This window comes from Jaculus jaculus, chromosome 2 (genome assembly GCF_020740685.1).
Source record: "Jaculus jaculus isolate mJacJac1 chromosome 2, mJacJac1.mat.Y.cur, whole genome shotgun sequence".
NCBI lineage: Eukaryota > Metazoa > Chordata > Mammalia > Rodentia > Dipodidae > Jaculus > Jaculus jaculus.
In genome coordinates this window covers 3,563,374-3,583,733 of record NC_059103.1, presented here as the reverse complement: position 1 = coordinate 3,583,733, position 20,360 = coordinate 3,563,374, and the positions used below count along the sequence as shown (strand labels likewise).

General features: G+C 55.4%; 1 protein-coding gene across 1 annotated transcript in view; it reads left to right on the top strand.

Annotated features, from left to right (window-relative positions):
• Positions 1–20,360, top strand: part of Tnrc18 (trinucleotide repeat containing 18) — a 109,736-nt gene that overhangs the window by 35,702 nt on the left and 53,674 nt on the right. Inside the window, 7 exon segments of the mRNA XM_045143406.1 lie at positions 1–1,168; positions 14,732–14,834; positions 15,167–15,372; positions 15,589–15,735; positions 16,599–16,789; positions 17,917–18,346; positions 19,312–20,310. Of these exon segments, the coding sequence (XP_044999341.1) occupies positions 1–1,168; positions 14,732–14,834; positions 15,167–15,372; positions 15,589–15,735; positions 16,599–16,789; positions 17,917–18,346; positions 19,312–20,310 (3,244 nt within the window).

Below are 20,360 nucleotides of genomic sequence, written 5' to 3'. Positions count from 1 at the left end.
CCCCCGGCGCCCCCAGCCTCGGCGCCTGCCGGCGTCTACACGGTGTTCCGCGAGCCGGGCCGCGAGCACCGCGTCGTGGCGCCCACCTTCGTGCCTTCCGTGGAGGCCTTCGATGAGCGCGCGGGGCCCATCCAGATCGCGTCCCAGGCGCGCGACGCCCGCGCCCGCGAGCCGGGCCGCCCCGGGGTCTTGCAAGGTCCACCCGGTTCCCCCAGACCCGAGCGGCCCGAGGTCCTGCGCGAGAAGAGCTCGGTGATCCGCTCGCTCAAACGCCCACCGCCCGTGACAGATGCACCCCAGGCCCGGGCCAGCGCCAGGGCCTCCCCGGACGCGCGCGCCTACCTTCCGTCCAAGGAACTACTCAAGCCCGAGGCCGAGCCGCGGCCCTGCGAGCGGGCGCCCCGAGCAGCAGCAGCAGCAGCAGCAGGAGGAGGAGGAGGAGGAGGAGGAGGAGGAGGAGGCCCCAGCGCCACCGCCAAGCTCTTCGGCCTGGAAAGCTCGAGACCTCCCGCGGCCACGGGGCCCGAGCACAAGTGGAAACCCTCCTTCGAGCTGGGCAACTTTGCCACCACGCAGATGGCGGTGCTGGCCGCGCAGCACCATGCCAGCCGTGCCGAGGAGGAGGCGGCAGCCGCCGCTGTCGCCGCCGCCACCGCCGCGGCCTCCAAAAAGGCCTACCTGGACCCCGGGGGTGCCGTGCCCCGAGCCGCGGCCACCTGCGGCCGGGCTGGCACCGACCTCCATCCCACAGCCCACGGAGGGCCCGGGGAGGCCTCGGCCATGCAGAGCCTCATCAAGTACAGCGGCAGCTTCGCCCGCGAGGCCGTGGCCGTGCGCCCTGGTGGCTGTGGCAAGAAGAGTCCTTTTGGAGGCCTGGGCACCATGAAACCCGAGCCCACACCCACCTCTGCTGGTGCCTCCCGCACCCAGGCCCGGCTCATGCATTCTGGAGTCCCCGCAGCCGGAGGAGGCCGGCAGCTGAAGAGGGACCCCGAGAGACCCGAGAGTGCCAAGGCCTTCGGGAGAGAAGGCTCTGCGCAGGGGGAGGCCGAAGTGAGGCACCCACCCGTGGGGATTGCTGTGGCCGTGGCCCGGCAGAAGGACAGTGGGAGCAGCAACCGACTTGGACCTGATCAGGAACGTTCTTTGTCATTGAGCAATGTCAAAGGTAGGTCCTGCGTTCCCCTTTTTAAAGAAAATATTTTATTTTTATTTATTTACTTGAGGGAGAGAGGCAGAGATAGAGACAGAAGGAGAATGGGTGCACCAGGGCCTCCAGCCAATGCAAATGAACTATAGACTCATGCGCCACTCTGTGCATCTGGCTTATGTGGGTCCTGGGCAATCAAACCTGGGTCCTTTGGCTTTGCAGGCAAGCGTCTTAACCACTAAGCCATCTTCAGGCCCATTTTTTTTTTTCCCATTTTATTTTAGTACTTGGGTTAAACTAAGGCCTCATCCATGTTAAGGAAGTGTACTACCTCTGAATTATATCTAGAGTCCAGAGTCCCCCTACCCTCTTTTGTTTTGGGGACACTTTTATTAAGCTGCTCAGGCTGGCCTTGAACATGCTCTGTAGTTCAGCTCTGTTTGCACTTGTGATTCGCCCTGCTTCCTTAGTGGCTGGGATTACAGGTTTATTCATTCGCCGTCGGGCAGTCCCACTCTTCAGTCTTCTGTCTGATACCTTTTTTTGTGTGCATGTGTGTAAGTTTTGGAGGTGGGGTCTCGCTGTAGCCCAGGCTGACCTAGAATTCACTATGTAGTCTCAGGTTGGCTTCAAACTCACAGTGAACTTCCTACCTGTGCTTCCCGAGTGCTGGGATTAAAAGTGTGTGCCACCACGCCCGACCATGCCTGGCTTTTATGTGGATGCTGAGTATCCAAAATCAGGTCTTCATGCTTTCAAGGCAAGCACTTTACTATTAAGCCATCTCCTCAGATCTGCTTCCCTCTCTGTTTTTTTTAAAATTTTAAAATTGCTTAAGTTTTGGTTTTTCTGAGGTAGGGTCCTGCTCTAGCCCAGGCTGACCTGGAATTCACTGTGTAGTCTCAGGGTGGACTCGAACTCACAGTGATCCTCCTACCTCTGCCTCCAGAGTGCTGGGATCAAAGGCAAGTGCCACCACACCTAGCCCCCCCCTTTTTTTTAATATGTGTGTGTGTGTGTGTGTGTGTGTACATGTACATGTACATGTATGTGTTTATGTGTGTATGTGTGTACCGCAGTGCCTATGTGGAGGTCAGAGGACAACTTACCACTTCATTTGAGGTAGGGTTTCTGTCTCTGTTTGGCACTCTGCTATTTTCCTTCTTTGGCATGGTTTTCCAGGGAATTCTTCTGTCTTTGCCTCCCAGTATGCTGGGATTACAGAAGCCCACCATGGCTTTCAGCTTTTATTTTTAGACAGGGTCTCACTCTAGTCCTGGCTGACCTGGAAACTGGAATTCATTCTGTAGCCTAGGCTGACCTTGAACTCAAGGTGATCCTCCTACCTCAGGTTCCACAGTGCAGGGATCATAGGTGTGAGCCACCATGCCCAGCTGGCTCCTGGCTTTTTATGTGGGGTCTGGGGATTAAACTAGGTGCTCAGGCTTGAGTGGCGAGCGCTTCATCCATTGACTCATCTCGCTGGCCCTGGTTTCCCGTTCCTGCCTCCTGCACCCCCTTGCCCCCCTCCCCTGCCATCCTTTTCCCCACTTGTGCGCTGCGGCTGCTATAGAAACTTGTATTGCCTTTCCCATTATACACATCGACGGCCGAGCGCAGAAACGGAGAATGAAGAGAAAGGACCATTATGTTTTCCCAGCACCCCACACACTTTCATATCTTTCTCTGAATTCATTTTCCCACGTAATTTGTGCCTACCTGCGGAGCTGCAAGGGCGCGCTGGTCCCGGCTGGCACGTTGTTGGCGTGCTGCAATGTGGGTTGTTTTTCCTGCTACGGCAGATTCTGTCTAAGTGTCTTTTTTTTTTTTTTTCTTTTTTACTGCCTTTAATATTCTGCAGAGAGCACACACCAGCAGGCATCGTAGTTCAGGTCTGCATTCCCCGGTGGGCATTGCAGTCTTTCCTTGCTCCGATGTTTTGTGCTCAGAACGTCGTAGGAATATCTTTGTGCATTGTACCTCTGTGGTGTTTTGAGTCATTTTTCTAAGAATAGAGGTTCCTAGGAATAGACTTAACCTTAAGCCTTCCATTCTTGAGTCCTTGAGGGAGGTGTAGGCAGGCCTTAGCTTATTTCAGTGTACCCAGCACCCAGCCAGTGAAGGGGCCTGGCACATAGGTGTTTGATAAACAGGCGAACTAGTGCATACATTTGAATGGTTTTTAAAAATTGGGTTTCTGATGTTCTTAGCAGTGTGGACATTTGGTACCTAGGTGAGTTCTTACGTACTTTAGAATCTTTTATTTTTATTTTTTGAAGACAAGGTCTTGTTATGTAGCTTAGGCTTCAAACCTGAGAGCCTCGTGCCCTGAGCCTCCCTGGTTGTGAGATTCAGCACTTGAGCAAGTTCATAGGTAGTTAGACTGTTGTAATTTTAGGGTTTCCTTTTTTGGGGGGGTTCAAGGTAGGGTCTCACTCTAGCCCAGGAATTCACTGTGTTGTCTCAGGGTGGCCTTGAACTCACAACGTTGTTCCTACCTCTGCCTCCTGAGTGCTGGGAGTTTTTTTTTTTAATTTTTTTTGTTCATTTTTATTTATTTGAGAGTGACAGAGAGAGAGAAAGAGGCAGAGAGAGAGAGAGAGAGAGAGAGAGAGAGAGAGAGAGAGAGAGAATGGGCACATCAGGGCCTCCAGGCATTGCAAACGAACTCCAGATGTGCATCCCTTATGCATCTGGCTAATGTGGGTCCTGGGGAATTGAGCCTCGAACCGGGGCCCTTAGGCTTCACAGGCAAGGGCTTAACCACTAAGCCATCTCTCCAGCCCAGTGCTGGGAGTTTTAAATAGTTAATTTAAATATTTTTATTTATTTATTTGCAAGCAGAGAGAAAGAGAGAGAGAGATCAAGAGAAGATGCCAGGACCTCTAGCCACTGCAAATGAACTCCAGTTGCATGTGCCACTTTGTGCATCTGGCTTTATGCGGGCATTGGGGAATCAAACCTGGGTTGTAAGGCCTTGCAGGCAAGCAAGCACCTTAACTGCTAAGCCATCTCTATTTGAGAGAGAGAGATATGAGAGATACAGAAAATGGGCGTGCCAGGGTCTCCAGCTGCTGCAAATGAACCCCAGACACATGTGCCACTGGCTTACATGGGTCCTGGGGAATCAAACCTGGTTTCTTTTTTTTTGGTTTTTCAAGGTAGGGTCTCACTCTGGTCCAGGCTGACCTGGAATTAACTCTGTCATCTCAGGGTGACCTTGAACTCATGGCAATCCTCCTACCTCTGCCTCCCGAGTGCTGGGATTAAAGGTGTGTGCCACCACGCCCGGCTCCAAACCTGGTTTCTTTAGTTTTGCAGGCAAGCACCTTAACCGCTAAGCCAGCTCTCCAGCCCTAATTTATTTTTATTTTTTAAAATTTATTTGAGAGAGAGGGAGAAAGAGGAAGAGAAAGACAGATAGAGAATGGAGTTTAATTTTTTAAAAATATTTTATTTGTTTGAGAGAGAGAGGCAGATAGAGATAGACCTCCAGCCACTGCAAAAATAATAATAATAATAATAATGAAAAACCCAACACAAAACAAACAAAAAACTAGAGGCATGTGTCACTTTGTGCGTCTAGCTTGCCTAGGTCCTGAGGAGTCAAACCTGGGTCATTTAGCTACATAGGCAAGAGCCTCAACCACTAAGTCCTCTCTCCAGCCCAGACCCTTTTATTTACTTTTTTTGATTTTTTGAGGTAGGGTCTCACTCTAGCCTAGGCTGACCTAGAATTCAGAGTAGCCTCGAACTCACAGCAAACATCCTACCTCTGCATTCCAAGTGCTGGGATTAAAGGCATGTGCCACCATACCTGGCTCCTTTTATTTTTAATTAAAATGTTTTAAAGTTCTTTTTCAAATTTTTACTTGTATTTCTTTATTGGGGGGGTGCAGATGGAGAATGAATGGGTGTGCCAGGGCTTCCAGCCATTGCAAACTAACTTCAGACGCACGTGCGGCATCTGGTTTACGTTGGTCCTGGGGAATTGAACCTGGGTCCATTGGCTTTGCAGACAGGTGCTTAAATTGCTAAGCCATCTCTCCAGCCCTAAAGTTACTTTCTTTGTGTGCGTGTACAAGCGTGTGTGTGGCTGTGCGCACTCCATGACACGCATGTGGAGAGCACAACAGCGTCTCTGCTCCGCCAGTTTTGAGGTGGAGTCTCTTGCTGCTGCACACGAGTCCGGCCCATAAGATTCGGTTTCTCCCTCGTCTGTCGTCTTTTAGGTAAGCCAGGATCACGTGTACATAGGTGCTAAGGAACTGAACTTGGCCCGTGGTTCAGGGAACCTGCAAAGTCTGGCTTTTGCAGCTCCCAGGCTGGACTGCCGTGTCTGTGGAGACCTTGTGCACGTGTCTCCTGGGCCCCCTCCCTTCTAGGCCTAGCTCCTGGGGTCCATGGTTTTGTTGCGCAGCCAGCCCCTACTGTGCCCTTAGGCAGGGTCTGTCCCTGTTTCTAGGTCGCTGTGGCTACTGTGTCTCACGTCAGTCCCCCATGTTCACAGTGCACTGCCAGGGCTGGTCTTCCAGTCTTTCACGGTGGCCAGCCGCTGCCCCAGGGGCAGCAGACAGGGCCTGGGGTCTTTCATTGTACCTCTTAGCAGCATCATTTTCATTCCACCTGGGACCCTAGCTGGTCCTGCCTATTTCGTGTATGCCTTTTCCTGGTAGTGCCCTGTCCACTCCTGTGCTGACTTCTGCTGGTCCCTGCGTCTCCTTAGTACCTCTGAGCCTTTGGATCTTGGGCCAGTGGGTGTGGTGGCACTCTGAATTCTCGAGCCGAGAAGGCTGGCTGCGTGGTGCCTCGCAGCTGCTTGTCGGCTGACTGAATGAGCCTCTGTTCGGCAGAGTTCTCAAACCAGGGCAGCCTGAGCTCTGACGCCAGGGGGCTTTGCCCCAGCATCTGCTGTTCTGGGACAGAATGGTAAACAAACCTACTCCTCAGGGTCTTGGGGCTGTGTGCAAGAGGGAGAACAGGAAGTGGATTAAGTTTAGGCTGAGGCTTTTGGGGACTTGTCTGCAGTTTCTCCTTCAGATTTTAACACCCCTCTTATTTTTGCACTGTTAGGGATGGAACCCATGGCCTTTCACATAGTAGGCAAGTGTTACACCTTTGAACCCTCAGTGCAAGATGGCAAGATTCTAGGCAGGTGCTCTACCACTGAGCCACGCCCCCAGCCCCTCACTGGGGGATTCTAGGCAGGTGCTCTACCACTGAGCCACACCCCCAGCCCCTCACTGGGGGATTCTAGGCAGGAGCTCTACCACTGAGCCACATCCCCAGCCCCTCACTGGGGGATTCTAGGCAGGAGCTCTACCACTGAGCCATATCCCCAGCCCCTCACTGGGGGATTCTAGGCAGGAGCTCTACCACTGAGCCACATCCCCAGCCCTTCATTGGGGGATTCTAGGCAGGAGCTCTACCACTGAGCCACACCCCAGCCCTTCATTGGGGGATTCTAGGCAGGAGCTCTACCACTGAGCCACACCCCAGCCCCTCACTGGGGGATTCTAGGCAGGAGCTCTACCACTGAGCTACACCCCCAGCCCCTCACTGGGGGATTCTAGGCAGGGGCTCTACCACTGAGCCACGCCCCCAGCCCCTCACTGGGGGATTCTAGGCAGGGGCTCTACCACTGAGCCACGCCCCCAGCCCCTCACTGGGGTATTCTAGGCAGGAGCTCTACCACTGAGCCACATCTCCAGCCCCTCATTGGGGAGTCTAGGCAGGAGCTCTACCACTGAGCCACATCCCCAGCCCCTCACTGGGGGATTCTAGGCAGGAGCTCTACCACTGAGCCACATCCCCAGCCCTTCATTGGGGGATTCTAGGCAGGAGCTCTACCACTGAGCCACATCCCCAGCCCCTCACTGGGGATTCTAGGCAGGTGCTCTACCACTGAGCCACGCCCCCAGCCCCTCACTGGGGGATTCTAGGCAGGAGCTCTACCCTGAGCCACGCCCCCAGCCCCTCACTGGGGGATTCTAGGCAGGAGCTCTGCCACTGAGCCACGGACCCAGCTCCTCACTGGGGGATTCTAGGCAGGGTCTCTACCACTGAGCTGCACCCCCCAGCCCATTACCAAGATGGAGGTGGTTGGGGATCAGGAAGGGTTGGGGATCAGGAAGGGTTGAGGATCAGGAAGGGAGAGCTGTGAAGGTGAGGGAAGGCCGGAGGGAGGGATGAGAGAAAGCAAGCTATGGGAGCGAAGGGATGAAGGGAAGGGCACACGTGTGTGTGTGTGTGTGTGTGTGTGTGTGTGTGTGTGTGTGTATTGGTGGCAGCTGTTGTAAGCCTGGCTGGTGATGAATTGGTAAGATGTTCACATGGTGTCCAGATGGGGGTTGCCATGGGAACCAGGCCTCAGCTTGCATCTTGGGTATATAATAGTAGAGATGCAGGTTCTGTGACATAGGAAGGACCAGTGGCTGCCAGGGTTAGTGGTTTTTGATGAGGGACGCCTCTTTTCCATTGGCCCTGAGCTAGGCCTAGGCTATGCTGTTAACAGAGCTTGCTATTAAGGCCCATTTTAGAAGCCTTACTCAGGGCTTTGGAGATGGCTCAGTGGGTAAGAGCGCTTGCCACACAAGCATGAGGACCCAGGAGGGTCTGATTTGCCCAGAATTTAATTCCCAAGCATCCACATAAATGGCAGGGTGTGCGCAGTTCTCTGGGGTTTGCTGGCCACCCACTCTGATTGAAAATGACAGCCATGTTCAGTGGGAGACTCTGTCAAGAAAACATGTGAACGGGTGATTGAGGACACCTGACATCCTTCTCTGGCCTCCACAGATGAGTGCAGGGGCTGCCCGCATACGCACATGCCACACGGCACACACCATGCAACACGTTCTGCTACATACATACACATGCAAAAAACTCACCCCATTACAGCCAATGCCTCTGTGTTGATGCTCCACCTGGGCAGTGTGCCAAGCGCGAGGACCTGAATTCTGATCTCCAGCATCCATGTGAGAGCTGGGCATGGTGGCACAGGCCTGTCATCCTAGCACTGGTGAGCAAACACGGGAGGATCGCTGAGGCTCACTGGCCCGGCTAGTCAAGCTGATCAGTAAGCTCTAGGGTTAGTGACAGACCTTGTCTCAAAGAATTAGGTGGGGAGCAACTGAGGAAGACACACGATACCAACCTCTGATCACACACATGTGCAGGGACACGTATGCACACCTGCACACATCTGTGCCCGTAAGCGTGAACACACACCACCACCACCACAAAACCCCAAACACAAAAGAGATGAAGGGTGCGTTTTGTCCCCCTCAGTGGTTGACACTGAATGGCTTGGTGTCTGCAGAGTTTCAGTACTTTGGGGGACACGAGGCATCTTAACGTGGTAGCTCTCCCTAGCTCAGGCGTCTTATGTCCCTGGGACCCCAGACTGAGCCAGCCATCCCTCCACCCAGATCTCCTGCCTTCCAGAGGTTTTGTCTCCTGGTCTGGAGGAACTGTGGGGTGTTTTGTTTGGTCAGCACAGGCCCTTCCTGTTTACCTGTCCAGGTGGCCAGAGCCTTTGAAAGCCTCACTCAGTTCTCTACCCAGCCCTTCTATGTCTTTTCTGTTCAAGTGGAGTAAAATCTCAACCACCTTCCCTCCCTTCCTTGACTTGGAACCCCTGTCCTCAGCACCTATTCTTTGAGCTCTTCCCTCGTGTGCCTTCTTTCTAATTCTAGTCCCCATGGTCTCTGCTGTTCTTGGAGCATGCCTGGCATGGGGCCTTTGCATGTGTTCTTTCCTCTGCCTACCTCACTTTATTTATTTATTTGAGAGAGAGAGAGAAGGAAAGAAGTAGGCAGGTAGAGAAAGAGAGAGAATGGGCATGCCAGGGCCCCCAGCCACTGCAAACAAACTCCAGATGCATGTGTCCTTTGTGCATCTATCTGGCTTACGTGGGTCCTGGGGAATCGAACCTGGATCCTTAATCTTTGCAGCTAAGTGCCTTAACTACTATGCCATCTCTCCAGCCCCATATCTCACTTTTCCTCCAGGTATTTATCTGTAGTGTCATTGCCACATGTTCATTGAGGTTGTTGGGGTCCTTTTTGTCTGGTACTGTGTAGGGAAGAGGTGAACCGACAGAATGGTGCTGTTGGGACTTGAGTGGTGTGTAGGCTGGTGGGCGTGTGTGTGCGTGTGCGCATGTGCGCGTGTGCGTGTGTGTACGTGCATGCGTGCGTGTGTGGCAGCCCTGAGCAGAATAGCTGCTGTGGTTGTAGGTGGGAGGCAGATACAGAAGGAGTGTGATGGAGGAGAGGTGGTTCAGGGCAGGCTTTCTGGAAGGGTGTCAGCTTGAGCTGCGTTGAATACTCAAGAGGAAGTGCGCTGTGGATAGAGGAAGTAGAGAGAGAGAGCGCGAGTGAGAGAGAGCGAGCGAGAGCGAGCCAGTGAGCAAGCGAGCGCGAGAGCATGCTCTTAGATAATCACTTGCACTGTGTGCAGACCAGAGGAGAGTCTCGGGCGTCATCTTTAGACGCGCAGTCCACCTTCCCCGCCTCGTTGGTCTGGTGCTTGCCAGTTCAGCTAGATTGGTTGGCCGTTGAGTCACAGGGATCCTTCTGTGTCCGCTTGTCCAGTGCTGGGATTGCAGGCACCTGCCACCATGCCTGGCGTATGCTGCGCTGGGGGTTGACCCTAGGGCTTCCTGCAAGTGCTGTATCCCCTGAGCTGCCTCCCCAGGCCCTGGCCCTCGCTTTCTGTGCGTGCTTGTTCCAGCATGAATGAAGTTCTTGCTGCTCGCCTCTGCTGACTGTGGCCCTTGGGAAAATGACCCATCAGGTGCCCTGAATATGCCACTGGCTGGACCCCTCACTTGCTGGGCCCCTTGCTTCCCCAGCTCACCTGTTCAAAGTGCCCTGGACCGGGCACGGTGGCGCACACCTCTAATTCCAGCACTTGGGAGGCAGAGGCAGGAGGATCACTTTGAGTTCGAGGCCAGCCTGAGACTACATAGTGGATTCCAGGTCAGCCTGGGCTAGAGTGAGGCAAGACCCTACCTCAAAAAAAAATGTCCCCCAAAAGAAAGAAAACAAACAAACAACATGGAGCACACCTTTAATCTCACCACTTAGGAGGCAGGAGGATCACCATGAGTTTGAGGCCAGCCTGAGACTACATAGTGAATTCCAGGTCAGCCTGGACTAGAGTGAGACCCTACCTAGGGAAAAAAAAAGTGACTTCCTGTTACTCAGGGCAGGGCTTGCTTTAAGAATTCCTAGTGGCCACAGAGGTTCACACCCGGTGTCCCTGTATGCTGTCTGCTCTCCAGCTGTCTCTGGAGACAGGCACTCCCCTCCTTGGGCTCACATGGGTCTCATTCCCTGGGCTCCTCTACTGAGCTCTGGGGATGCTGGGTCCTCCTCTTCCTAGAGGAGAGGAAAGGGGCCACCACCCCCGAACTGTGCTCTGTAGGACTTTTGGAGTCTTGGGAGTGCAGGGAGAGGGATGTGAAGTCCTTGCCCACTAGGATCCCCGCCAAAGCCCTGGCAAAGCCTGTGGCCTGTGTGCTGGGATCTGAGTCCCTGAGACACATGCTGATGTGTTGGGGTGATGGTTGTGTCCAACTGTATAGTTAGGATGGGATTTGCTTTTCCTATTGTGTGGATATACCTACCGTGTGTCAGTGTGTATTACACGTGTGGGTGTATGTGTGTACGCATGTGTGTAAGCCAGAGGGTTATGCCGGGTGTCTCTTCAGTTTGCTCCTCTTTCTCTTACTGAGGCAGTCTGATCTGAGCGCAGAGCTTGCCCTGGGGACTCCCTCTCTGCCTCCAGGGTGCTGGGTTACAGGTGGCCACTTATGTGGGCGTTGGGACTCCGACTCCAGACCTCACGCTGGCGTCGCAAGCGCTTTAGCATTGGGCTGTCTTCTCCCCAGCCCCACCCGCTAGGTTATTTATTTTGTATTTTATTTTTCTAGGTAGGGTTTCACTCCAGCCCAGGCCAATCTGGAATTCATTATGTAATCTCAGGGTGGCCTCAGACTCATAGAAATCCTTCTACCTCTGCCTTCCAAGTGCTGGGATTAAAGGTGTGTGCCATCATACCCAGCAGAGAGAGAGGATGGGTGTGCCAGGGCATCTAGCCACTGAAAATGAACTCCAGATGCATGTGCATCTGCCTTTCTTTACAAGGATACTGGGGAATTGAACTCAGGTCATTAAGTGGCAAATACCTTAGCCACTGAGAATTCCTTTATTAAAGGAAGGGAGGGAGGGAGGGAGGGAGAGAGAGAGAGAGGGAGAGAGAGAAGAGAGAAGAGAGAAGAGAGAAGAGAGAAGAGAGAAGAGAATATGAATGGGCCCACCAGGGCCTCCAGCCACTGCAAACGAACTCCAGACATGTGCGCCCTTTTGTGCATCTGGCTAACATGGGTCCTGGGGAATCGAACCTGGGTCCTTTGGCTTTGCAGGCAAACACCTTAACCATTAAGCCATCCTTCCAGCCCTCATTCTTTTTTTGTGAGATAATACCACACTGTAGATCAGACTGGCCTGGAATTAAATATGTAGCCCAGGTTGGCTTCTCACCTAGGGTAATCCTCATGCACTGGCTTCCCAAATGCTGGGATGACAGGCATGTGCCACCAAGCCAAGCTAGATGATAGGTTTTACAGCGTTGTATGTGCGTGTGCCTGTGTGTGTGTGTGCGTGTGTGCGTGTGTGCGTGTGTGCGTGTGTGTGTGTGTGTCAGGCTGCTGGAGGTAGGGGGTGGCAGCAATGGAGAGGAAGTTTCCTGGCACAGTGACTCCTCCGCAGGGCCTCTGGGATCCCGGTGGGTCATAAGGAGATGCGTTCCCAGGGGGTGCCATTGGAAAGTGGATGTTACTTCCTTGTTGTAGTGATCAAATACTTGATGAGAAGCGACTTGGAGGAAGGAAGGGCTTATCCCAGTTTACCATCATCTCTCATGCAGGCAGGAGCTTGAGGCAGCTGCTCTCCTTTATCCACAGTGAGGAAGCAGAGGGTGATGAGCGCTAGTGCTCAGTAGTTCCCCACTTCCTCCCTCCCCCTCCCCACTTCCTCCCTCCCCCTCCCCACTTCCTCCCTCCCCCTCCCCACTTCCTCCCTCCCCCTCCCCCCTCCTCCCTCCCCCTCCCCACTTCCTCCCTCCCCCTCCCCCCTCCTCCCTCCCCCTCCCCACTTCCTCCCTCCCCCTCCCCACTTCCTCCCTCCCCCCTCCCCACTTCCTCCCTCCCCCTCCCCCCTCCTCCCTCCCCCTCCCCACTTCCTCCCTCCCCCTCCCCCCTCCTCCCTCCCCCTCCCCACTTCCTCCCTCCCCCTCCCCACTTCCTCCCTCCCCCCTCCCCACTTCCTCCCTCCCCCTCCCCACTTCCTCCCTCCCCCTCCCCACTTCCTCCCTCCCCCTCCCCACTTCCTCCCTCCCCCTCCCCACTTCCTCCCTCCCCCTCCCCACTTCCTCCCTCCCCCTCCCCACTTCCTCCCTCCCCCTCCCCACTTCCTCCCCCCCCCTCCCCCCCTCCTCCCTCCCCCTCCCCACTTCCTCCCTCCCCCTCCCCCCCTCCTCCCTCCCCCTCCCCACTTCCTCCCTCCCCCTCCCCACTTCCTCCCTCCCCCCTCCCCACTTCCTCCCTCCCCCTCCCCCCTTCCTCCCTCCCCCTCCCCACTTCCTCCCTCCCCCTCCCCACTTCCTCCCTCCCCCTCCCCACTTCCTCCTCCCCCCTCCCCACTTCCTCCCTCCCCCTCCCCACTTCCTCCCTCCCCCTCCCCACTTCCTCCCTCCCCCCTCCCCACTTCCTCCCTCCCCCCTCCCCACTTCCTCCCTCCCTCCCTTCCTTCTTCCTCCCTCCTCCCTCCCTCCCTCCCTCCCTTTCTTTTTTGGTTTTACAAGGTAGGGTCTCACTTTAGCCCAGGCTGACCTGGAATTCACTATGTAGTCTCAGGCTGGCTTCCAACTCACAGCGATCTTCCTACCTCTGCCACCCAAGTGCTGGGATTAAAAGCACGCACCCCCACGCCTGGCTAAATAAATATTTTTTAAAAGGTTAAATTGCTGCTGATTTAATATGAAGCCATAGCTTGTAATATTTGAACATCTTGGCATGCACGTGTAGTGTGTGTGTGTGCAGGTTAGTTAAAGGCTGATGCTAAGTGTCTTCCTGGATGGCTCTTGGCTTGTTTATGGGGATAGGGTCTGTCATTTGAGCTTGGCGCTTGTGTACTTGGCTAGTTGAGCTAGCTAGCTTGCCCCAGGACCCCTGTCTGCCTCCTGAGCACTGGGATTGCAGGTGGACCCTCACTCCCTGCCAGGCATTTATATGGATGCTAGAGGTCTGAACTCTTGTCCTCACATGCAGGTGCTTTGCCAACTGAGTCATATCTCTGACCCCATCTGTGAAAAATTCTAAGACTAAGATGTACCCACAACAGGTACATTTAGTTATTTAATACATGTAATGCCAACAGTGTTGGACCTCTACTTATTTATTTTCTACTTACTTATTTATTTATTTTTGTTTTTCGAGGTAGGGTTTTCCTCTAGTCCAGGCTGACCAGGAATTCACTATGGAGTCTGAGGGTGGCCTCGAACTCACAGTGATCCTACCTGTGCCTCCCGAGCGCTGGGATTAAAGGCGTGCACCACCATGCCACACTCTCCACTTTTTAATTTTTTAATTTTGTGTGTGCATGTTCATATGTGCAGGCATATGAGCTTCTGGGAAGCTCTCCCTCTCCACCTCCCCTCTTGCAGTTAGGGGGTCTTATAGAAGCCCTCCTACCTCTGCCTCCTGAGTGCTGGCAGTAAAGGAGTGTGCCACCACAGCTGGCTTCAGTTAATTTATTTTTAATCTACTATCCTAACCTTTTCTTTGAGGGAAGCCCAACAGACTGCCTTTTTTTTTTTTTTTAATAAGAGAGAGAGAATTAGTGCTCCAGGTCCTCCAGCCACTGTGGTTGAACTCCAGAGCCCTGAGCCCCGTGGTGGGCATGTGCTGGTTTATGAGCTTGTGTTACTGTGCATCTGGCTATGTAGGACCTGGACAATTGAACGTGGGTCTCTAGGCTTCGCAGGCAAGTACCTTAACCGCTAAGCCATCTCTCTAGCCCCTAACTTGTTTTTTTGTTTTTGAGGCAGGGTCTTATTGTAATCAAGGCTAACCTGGAACTCACTCTGCAGTCCCAGACTGGCCTTGAACTCATGGCGATTCTCCTATCTCAGCCTCCTGAGTGCTGGTACTAAAGGTGTGTGCCACCAAGCCTGGCAGCTTCTGGTCATCTTTTTTTTTATGTGGGTGCTGGGAATTGAACTTGGGTATTACAGCTTGAGCAAGTGCTTTATCCACAGAACCATTTCCCCAGCCTAGTTTCTCCTTTTTGTTGAGTCCAGGACGCCAGGCCATGAGGCGGTGTCCCCTACAGTTAGGGTAGGCCTTCCTGCCCCAATTAACTTACTCTAGAAACGCCCCCACAGATACGCTCACAGGTTTGTTCTCTGAGGTGATTCTAGATCCCATCAGGCTGTTGATCATCAGGGGCACAGGTAGGATTGGAAGTGAGAATGTGGGCTGGCGGGGTACTCACTGCCACCTTGCCGTCCCAGGGCACGGCCGGGCGGACGAGGACTGTGCGGAGGAGCGGGCCCGACATCGCGGGGAGCGGCTGCCAGGAGGACGGCTGGACAGAGACCAGGAGAAGCTGCTCCGGTGAGAGCTCGGAACTTTTGACGGGGCCACTGAACAGCTGGTCCCGAGAGCTGCGATGGGAGCCAGAGCGGACCATGCTATATTGTTAGTTGATAGAGAGTTTTTTGCTGTTGTTTATTTTTGAGATAGTCACCTTTTGTAGCCAAGGCTACCCTGGAACTCAGTATCTAGAGAGCTAAGCTACGTGGGACTTGTTGGGCAGGTGACCCCACGTCCCCTTAGCAACTGTCCCCACACTCAGTTTAGGCTTCTGTCAGCTCCCTGGGGCAGTCCTTTTTGTCCCTCCATGCCCATGGCCTCTGAGTTCTCTCCATGGCGGTTTCTCTTTGCAGAGAAAGTAAGGAGTTGGCTGACCTGGCTCGTTTGCACCCCACCAGCTGTGCTCCTAATGGCCTGAACCCCAACCTCATGGTGACAGGTGGCCCGGCGCTGGCAGGTTCCGGCCGCTGGTCTGCCGACCCTGCGGCCCACCTGGCCACACACCCCTGGCTGCCTCGCTCAGGAACCACATCCATGTGGCTTGCAGGACATCCCTATGGTGAGTGCCGAGGGTTTGTCTTGTTGTTGGGCTTAGGGCTAGCTCCTGTGTTCCTGGGCCTCAGCCGTCACTGTCTCCTTCCCAGATGCCTACCTCGACTTTGCCTACCCTTTCCGCTTCATCTCAGGGACCATGGGAGGGTCAGGGACCAGGGTGCTAGGTGTGAGTTTGGGGCTTCCTGACACTGACTTGTTTTCTTGTCTCTCCCCCACCCAGGCCTGGGCCCTCCCTCTTTACATCAGGGCATGGCCCCCACGTTTCCACCTGGTTTGGGAGGCTCCTTGCCATCGGCCTACCAATTTGTCAGGGATCCCCAGTCTGGCCAACTGGTGGTCATCCCTAGTGATCACCTGCCTCACTTTGGTAAGAGACTTTGGTGTGGTGTGGCCTCCTGGTGGGCGGGGCAGCAGGGTCTCATAGTGAGAAAACAGAGCGATAAATGTTGGTACTCAGCCAGCCCCTCCCCTTATATGTGTTAGAGAGAGAGGGAGAGGATGGCCACTCCGGGGACTCCAGTGTTGCAAACAAACTCCAGATGAATACACCCCTTTATGCATCTGGCTTTTACGTAGATACTAGGGAATCAAATCCTGGTCATTAGGCTTTGCAAGCAAGCACCTTCCCTGTTGAGCACATCTCTCCAGAGCCAAGTTTACTCCCTTTTATTGCGTCCAGGACTCCAGTTCATGAGACTTGGGAGGGTCCTGCCTCATTAAAGAGAGCAGGGCTGGGGACGGGCGGGCTGGAGAAAGTGCTCTACTTCAGTTACTTCCCGGGACAAAGCGCGGGTCCTGATCACCCACCCTATGTCCTCTGTGATTCCATACCTGGGGATATCATGACGAGCCAAGCAGGGCCCTGTGGAAGCTTGGACCCCTATGCTGGCACCTCATCTCTCTGGGGACCTGCAGAGTCATCTGCCAAGATGACTGGGTACAGCCTCCTTGGTGGCCCTGGTCTCCCTGGTAGGTCTGTGGATTAGCATGTTCTAGTGGTGAGCACGAGGGACAGTCTTCCTGGGAGTGCAGACAGGACCGTGTGCCCTGGGCCTGGGGTTGGGTGCACATGTGGCAGACAGCAGAAACCAACGGGTGCTGCGGCTTTGCTCTTGTGTGGCTGCCTGCCTTGGTCCTCAGCGGCTCGTCTTCAGTGCGTGTGGTGCTGCTGGGGGCTTCTGTGCGGGTGCATGCATCATGGGTACAGCTCACTGTTACCTGTCTCTGCAGCGGAGCTCATGGAGAGAGCAGCCGTGCCACCCCTCTGGCCAGCCTTGTATCCGCCGGGCCGCAGCCCCCTGCACCACGCCCAGCAGCTGCAGCTCTTCTCTCAGCAGCACTTCCTGCGGCAGCAAGAGCTGCTGTACCTGCAGCAGCAGGCGGCCCAGGCCCTGGAGCTGCAGCGGAGTGCCCAGCTGGTGGTGAGGCCCGGCCCCTTGATGTGAGGCAGATACGTCAGCAGGATCTCTAGAAAGGGGCAGGCTAGGGACAGAGGGGCATGGGGTCAGAGCGGACTTCCTGAAGAAGTCACAGCAGAGGGAAGAGCATGTCCAAAGGCCCAGGGGAGAGTGGCGGGCCCGGCGTGCAGTGGGAAAGCCAAGACAGAGGGTGGCCTATGGACTGGGGACATTTGGACTGGCCCCACAGGATCTCAGAGGGCCCCTGTCTTGGCCTCTTTTCCCTGGGTGTCCCTATAGTACCTGTTCTTGGTCTGGGGCTCCCCTCTGGGACTTGGCCAGGCTTCCTATTGCCAACTTGCCTGATCCCATAAGAGAGAGAACACTAGGGGCCCTTGTGACATGTGGTCGGACTTCTTGGGGGCACAGTCCTGTCTCCTTGAGGTGTCCCAGTACGTCTGCCCTTTCTGTGGCCTTGTTCCCGCCTCCCCCCAGAAGTCAGCTGGGTGGTACAAAGGGTTTGTGGGGCTCCAGCTCTGGCTCTGTGTCCTTGGACAAGTGATGTCACGTCTCTGATTTTAAAGTTGCCACTTATAGTTGCAGAGTGAAAGTCATGGGAGTTGCTAGCCAGGGGAGCATTTCACTGGTGTGTTGGAACTACCGAACCCAGCTCTTGGCCAGCACGGGCCACTGTGGAGCGGGCCCTCCCCCCGTTTTATCATCAGGTGCCACAGGGTGTTTCTCATTCTTCTCTGAGGTCTTTGGCTACAACCTTATAATGTAGCCAAGTGTTAAACAGGTAGTGAGTACTGTGCAGATGTTGGGGTGTGGGGTGGCTTCTTCACTGTTTGAGGCCCCCTGGCCCAACTGTAAGGGTCCTATCTAGGCAGTTTCCACCAGCCCAATGGCCACTGGCCTTCTAGTAACAGCTGGTGATCTATATACTTGCCTCTGCCCCCCTTGGCCCTGTCCTCTGAGGTTCCATAGAACACCGCACTTATTACACGTGGTCCCTGGCAGAATGTCTGCGTCAGGCCAGAAGGACTAGGTGACCCAGAGCTTGGATCTCACAGACTGGGGGCTCTGGGAACCAGGCAGGTGCTGCTGATGGCTCCCACCACCCCGACCATGCCTGCTTACCCCCTCCCCAGCAGGAACGGTTGAAGGCACAGGAGCATCGTGCTGAGATGGAAGAGAAAGTGAGCAAGCGGAGCCTGGAGGCTGCCAGCAAGGCCAGCCTAGCGGCCACTGGCCCAGGACTGCTGCCTCGCAAGCCCCCTGGCCTGGCCTCAGGCCCTGCGGGCACCCACAGCAAGGCCATGAGTCCCCCGCCATCTCCCCGCGCTTCCCCTGTGACCGCTTTGAAGGCTAAGGTCATCCAGAAGCTAGAAGATGTGTCCAAGCCGCCCACCTACGCCTACCCTGCCACGCCCAGCTCTCACCCCAGCAGCCCGCCACCTGCCTCCCCGCCGCCTACCCCTGGCCTCACCCGCAAGGAGGAGGCCCCGGAGAATGTTGTGGAGAAGAAGGACCTGGAGTTGGAGAAGGAAGCGCCAAGCCCCTTCCAGGCTTTATTCTCAGGTGGGAGCATGGGGCACAGGCTGCCTCGCCTCATTTGGTCTTGGCCATGGGGACGTTGATCTGTCTGCTCACTGGTTCATTCGTTCATTCATTCAGTCTCTGTTGAGCCCTGCGTATGGGGTCTGCTCTAACTCTGAAAGCAACGTGCATGCAGTTTCTACCCCAGTCCCTCTGCCGTCAAGTATAGGAGAAACGGGCACCACAGAGCAAAGGTTTGCTTTGAGGGAAAACAAAGTCAGACCTATAACTTTTAACATGCAGTCACCGTAGCAACAGTGTAGAAGTGCCCATCTGGACCGTGGTCCCCGGTCCCTGTGCTCTTCCGGTGTCCTGTGCCCATTAGGACTGACAGCAGGTGGCTTGGGGACCTGTTTCCTGAAGCCTGTGAAGATTGTCATCTTATACCTGGGAAGACTTGGGTTTGAATCCAGAGTCCAGCATCTGGGCTCTGTGAGCTCGAGCAGGTGGCTGTGTCTCTCTCTGGCCATTTGGTGTGATGCTGCTGTTAAGGGCCTTAGTGCACATGCCGGTCCCCAGGGTGTGCTCTTTGCTGGGTTCCTGTGAACACAGCCCAGCTGTGGGCCAGGCCTCGGGCTGCTGCAGAGAACCAGTGCGCTCAAGCCATGCGCCCAGGAAGAGGCTCTCAGACAGCTGTGGGCTCGGGCCCCGAGCAGTATCACTGCTATTCATCGGAGTGGGGCACAGGCTGGCCTGGGGCTGCCGTAGATCTCTGCTGACCTTATGTAGGCATTTGCTCCTGGCTGAGCCTTCACTTGCCCTCTGCAAGACCCTTGGGGATTTTTCTATCTATGGCCCAACATGGGGCAAAGTCCTGGAATTTCTGAGGACTAACTGGAGGCTTCCCAGCCCTGCAGTTGGTTAAGCAGAGGGGTGGGTTGGCTGTGTGGAACACTGGCTGTTGGAGCGTCGGGGACCCCCGAGCTGACCTCTTATACCCTTGTCAGATATCTCACCCAGGTTCCCATTCCAAGCTCTGCCGCCACACTATGGGAGACCCTACCCCTTCCTGCTGCAGCCCACCGCAGCCGCCGACGCCGACGGCCTGGCCCCCGACGTACCTCTCCCTGCGGATGGGCCTGAACGCCTGGCCCTCTCTCCCGAAGACAAGCCCATCCGCCTGTCACCCTCCAAGATCCCAGAGCCGCCGCAGGAGAGCCCCGAGGAAGAGCCTCTGGCAGACCGGGAGGTGAAGGCGGAAGTCGAGGACATAGATGAGGGGCCCGCGGAGCTGCCTCCCCTGGAATCACCTCTGGCCCTGCCTGTTCCGGAGACCATGGTGGCTGCCAGCCCTGCAGGCAGCTGTGGGGGCGGCCTGATGGAGGCCCAGGCGCTGACCACCACCGGGCAGGGCTGTGGGGAGCCCTCCGAGGGCGCAGACTTTGCACAGGCGGCCGAAGCACAGGGACAGTTAGCAGGCCGGACGGAACCCCATGTGGCCACTCTGGAGCTGGGGCCACAGCTGACACCTGAGCCACTGGTGGAGACTAAAGAGGAACCCGTGGAGGTGCCCCTGGATGTGCCCATGGAGGAGCCCATTACGGAGGCAGGACCTGAGGAATGCCTGGCCCAGCCGGCTCTAAGTGACCCGCAGCCCACCCTGGAGCTGCCAGACTGTGAACTGCCTGTCAGGGAGGACCAGCGTCCTAACCTTGAGGCCCAGGAGGCCACACCCATACCAGGCAGTGCCTGCTACCCTGAAGAGACAAGCTCTGAACCGCTCTCGACAGGCCTGGAGGACCCATTGGCTGGCATGAATGCTCTGGTGGCAGCGGCTGAGTTGCCCCAGGCCAGGCCTCTGCCATCCCTGGGCACAGGAGTCCAGCCTGTGGAGAAGCTGGCTGCGGCCCCGAGCCTGGTCCTGGAGCACAGCTTCCTGCAGGGGATCACCTTGCTGAGTGAGATTGCTGAGCTGGAGCTGGACAGGAGGAGCCAGGAGACCACAGGTGAGTGCTGGGCCCTTGGCTTCTGGGGTTCTTTTTCAAAAGCTTCATGA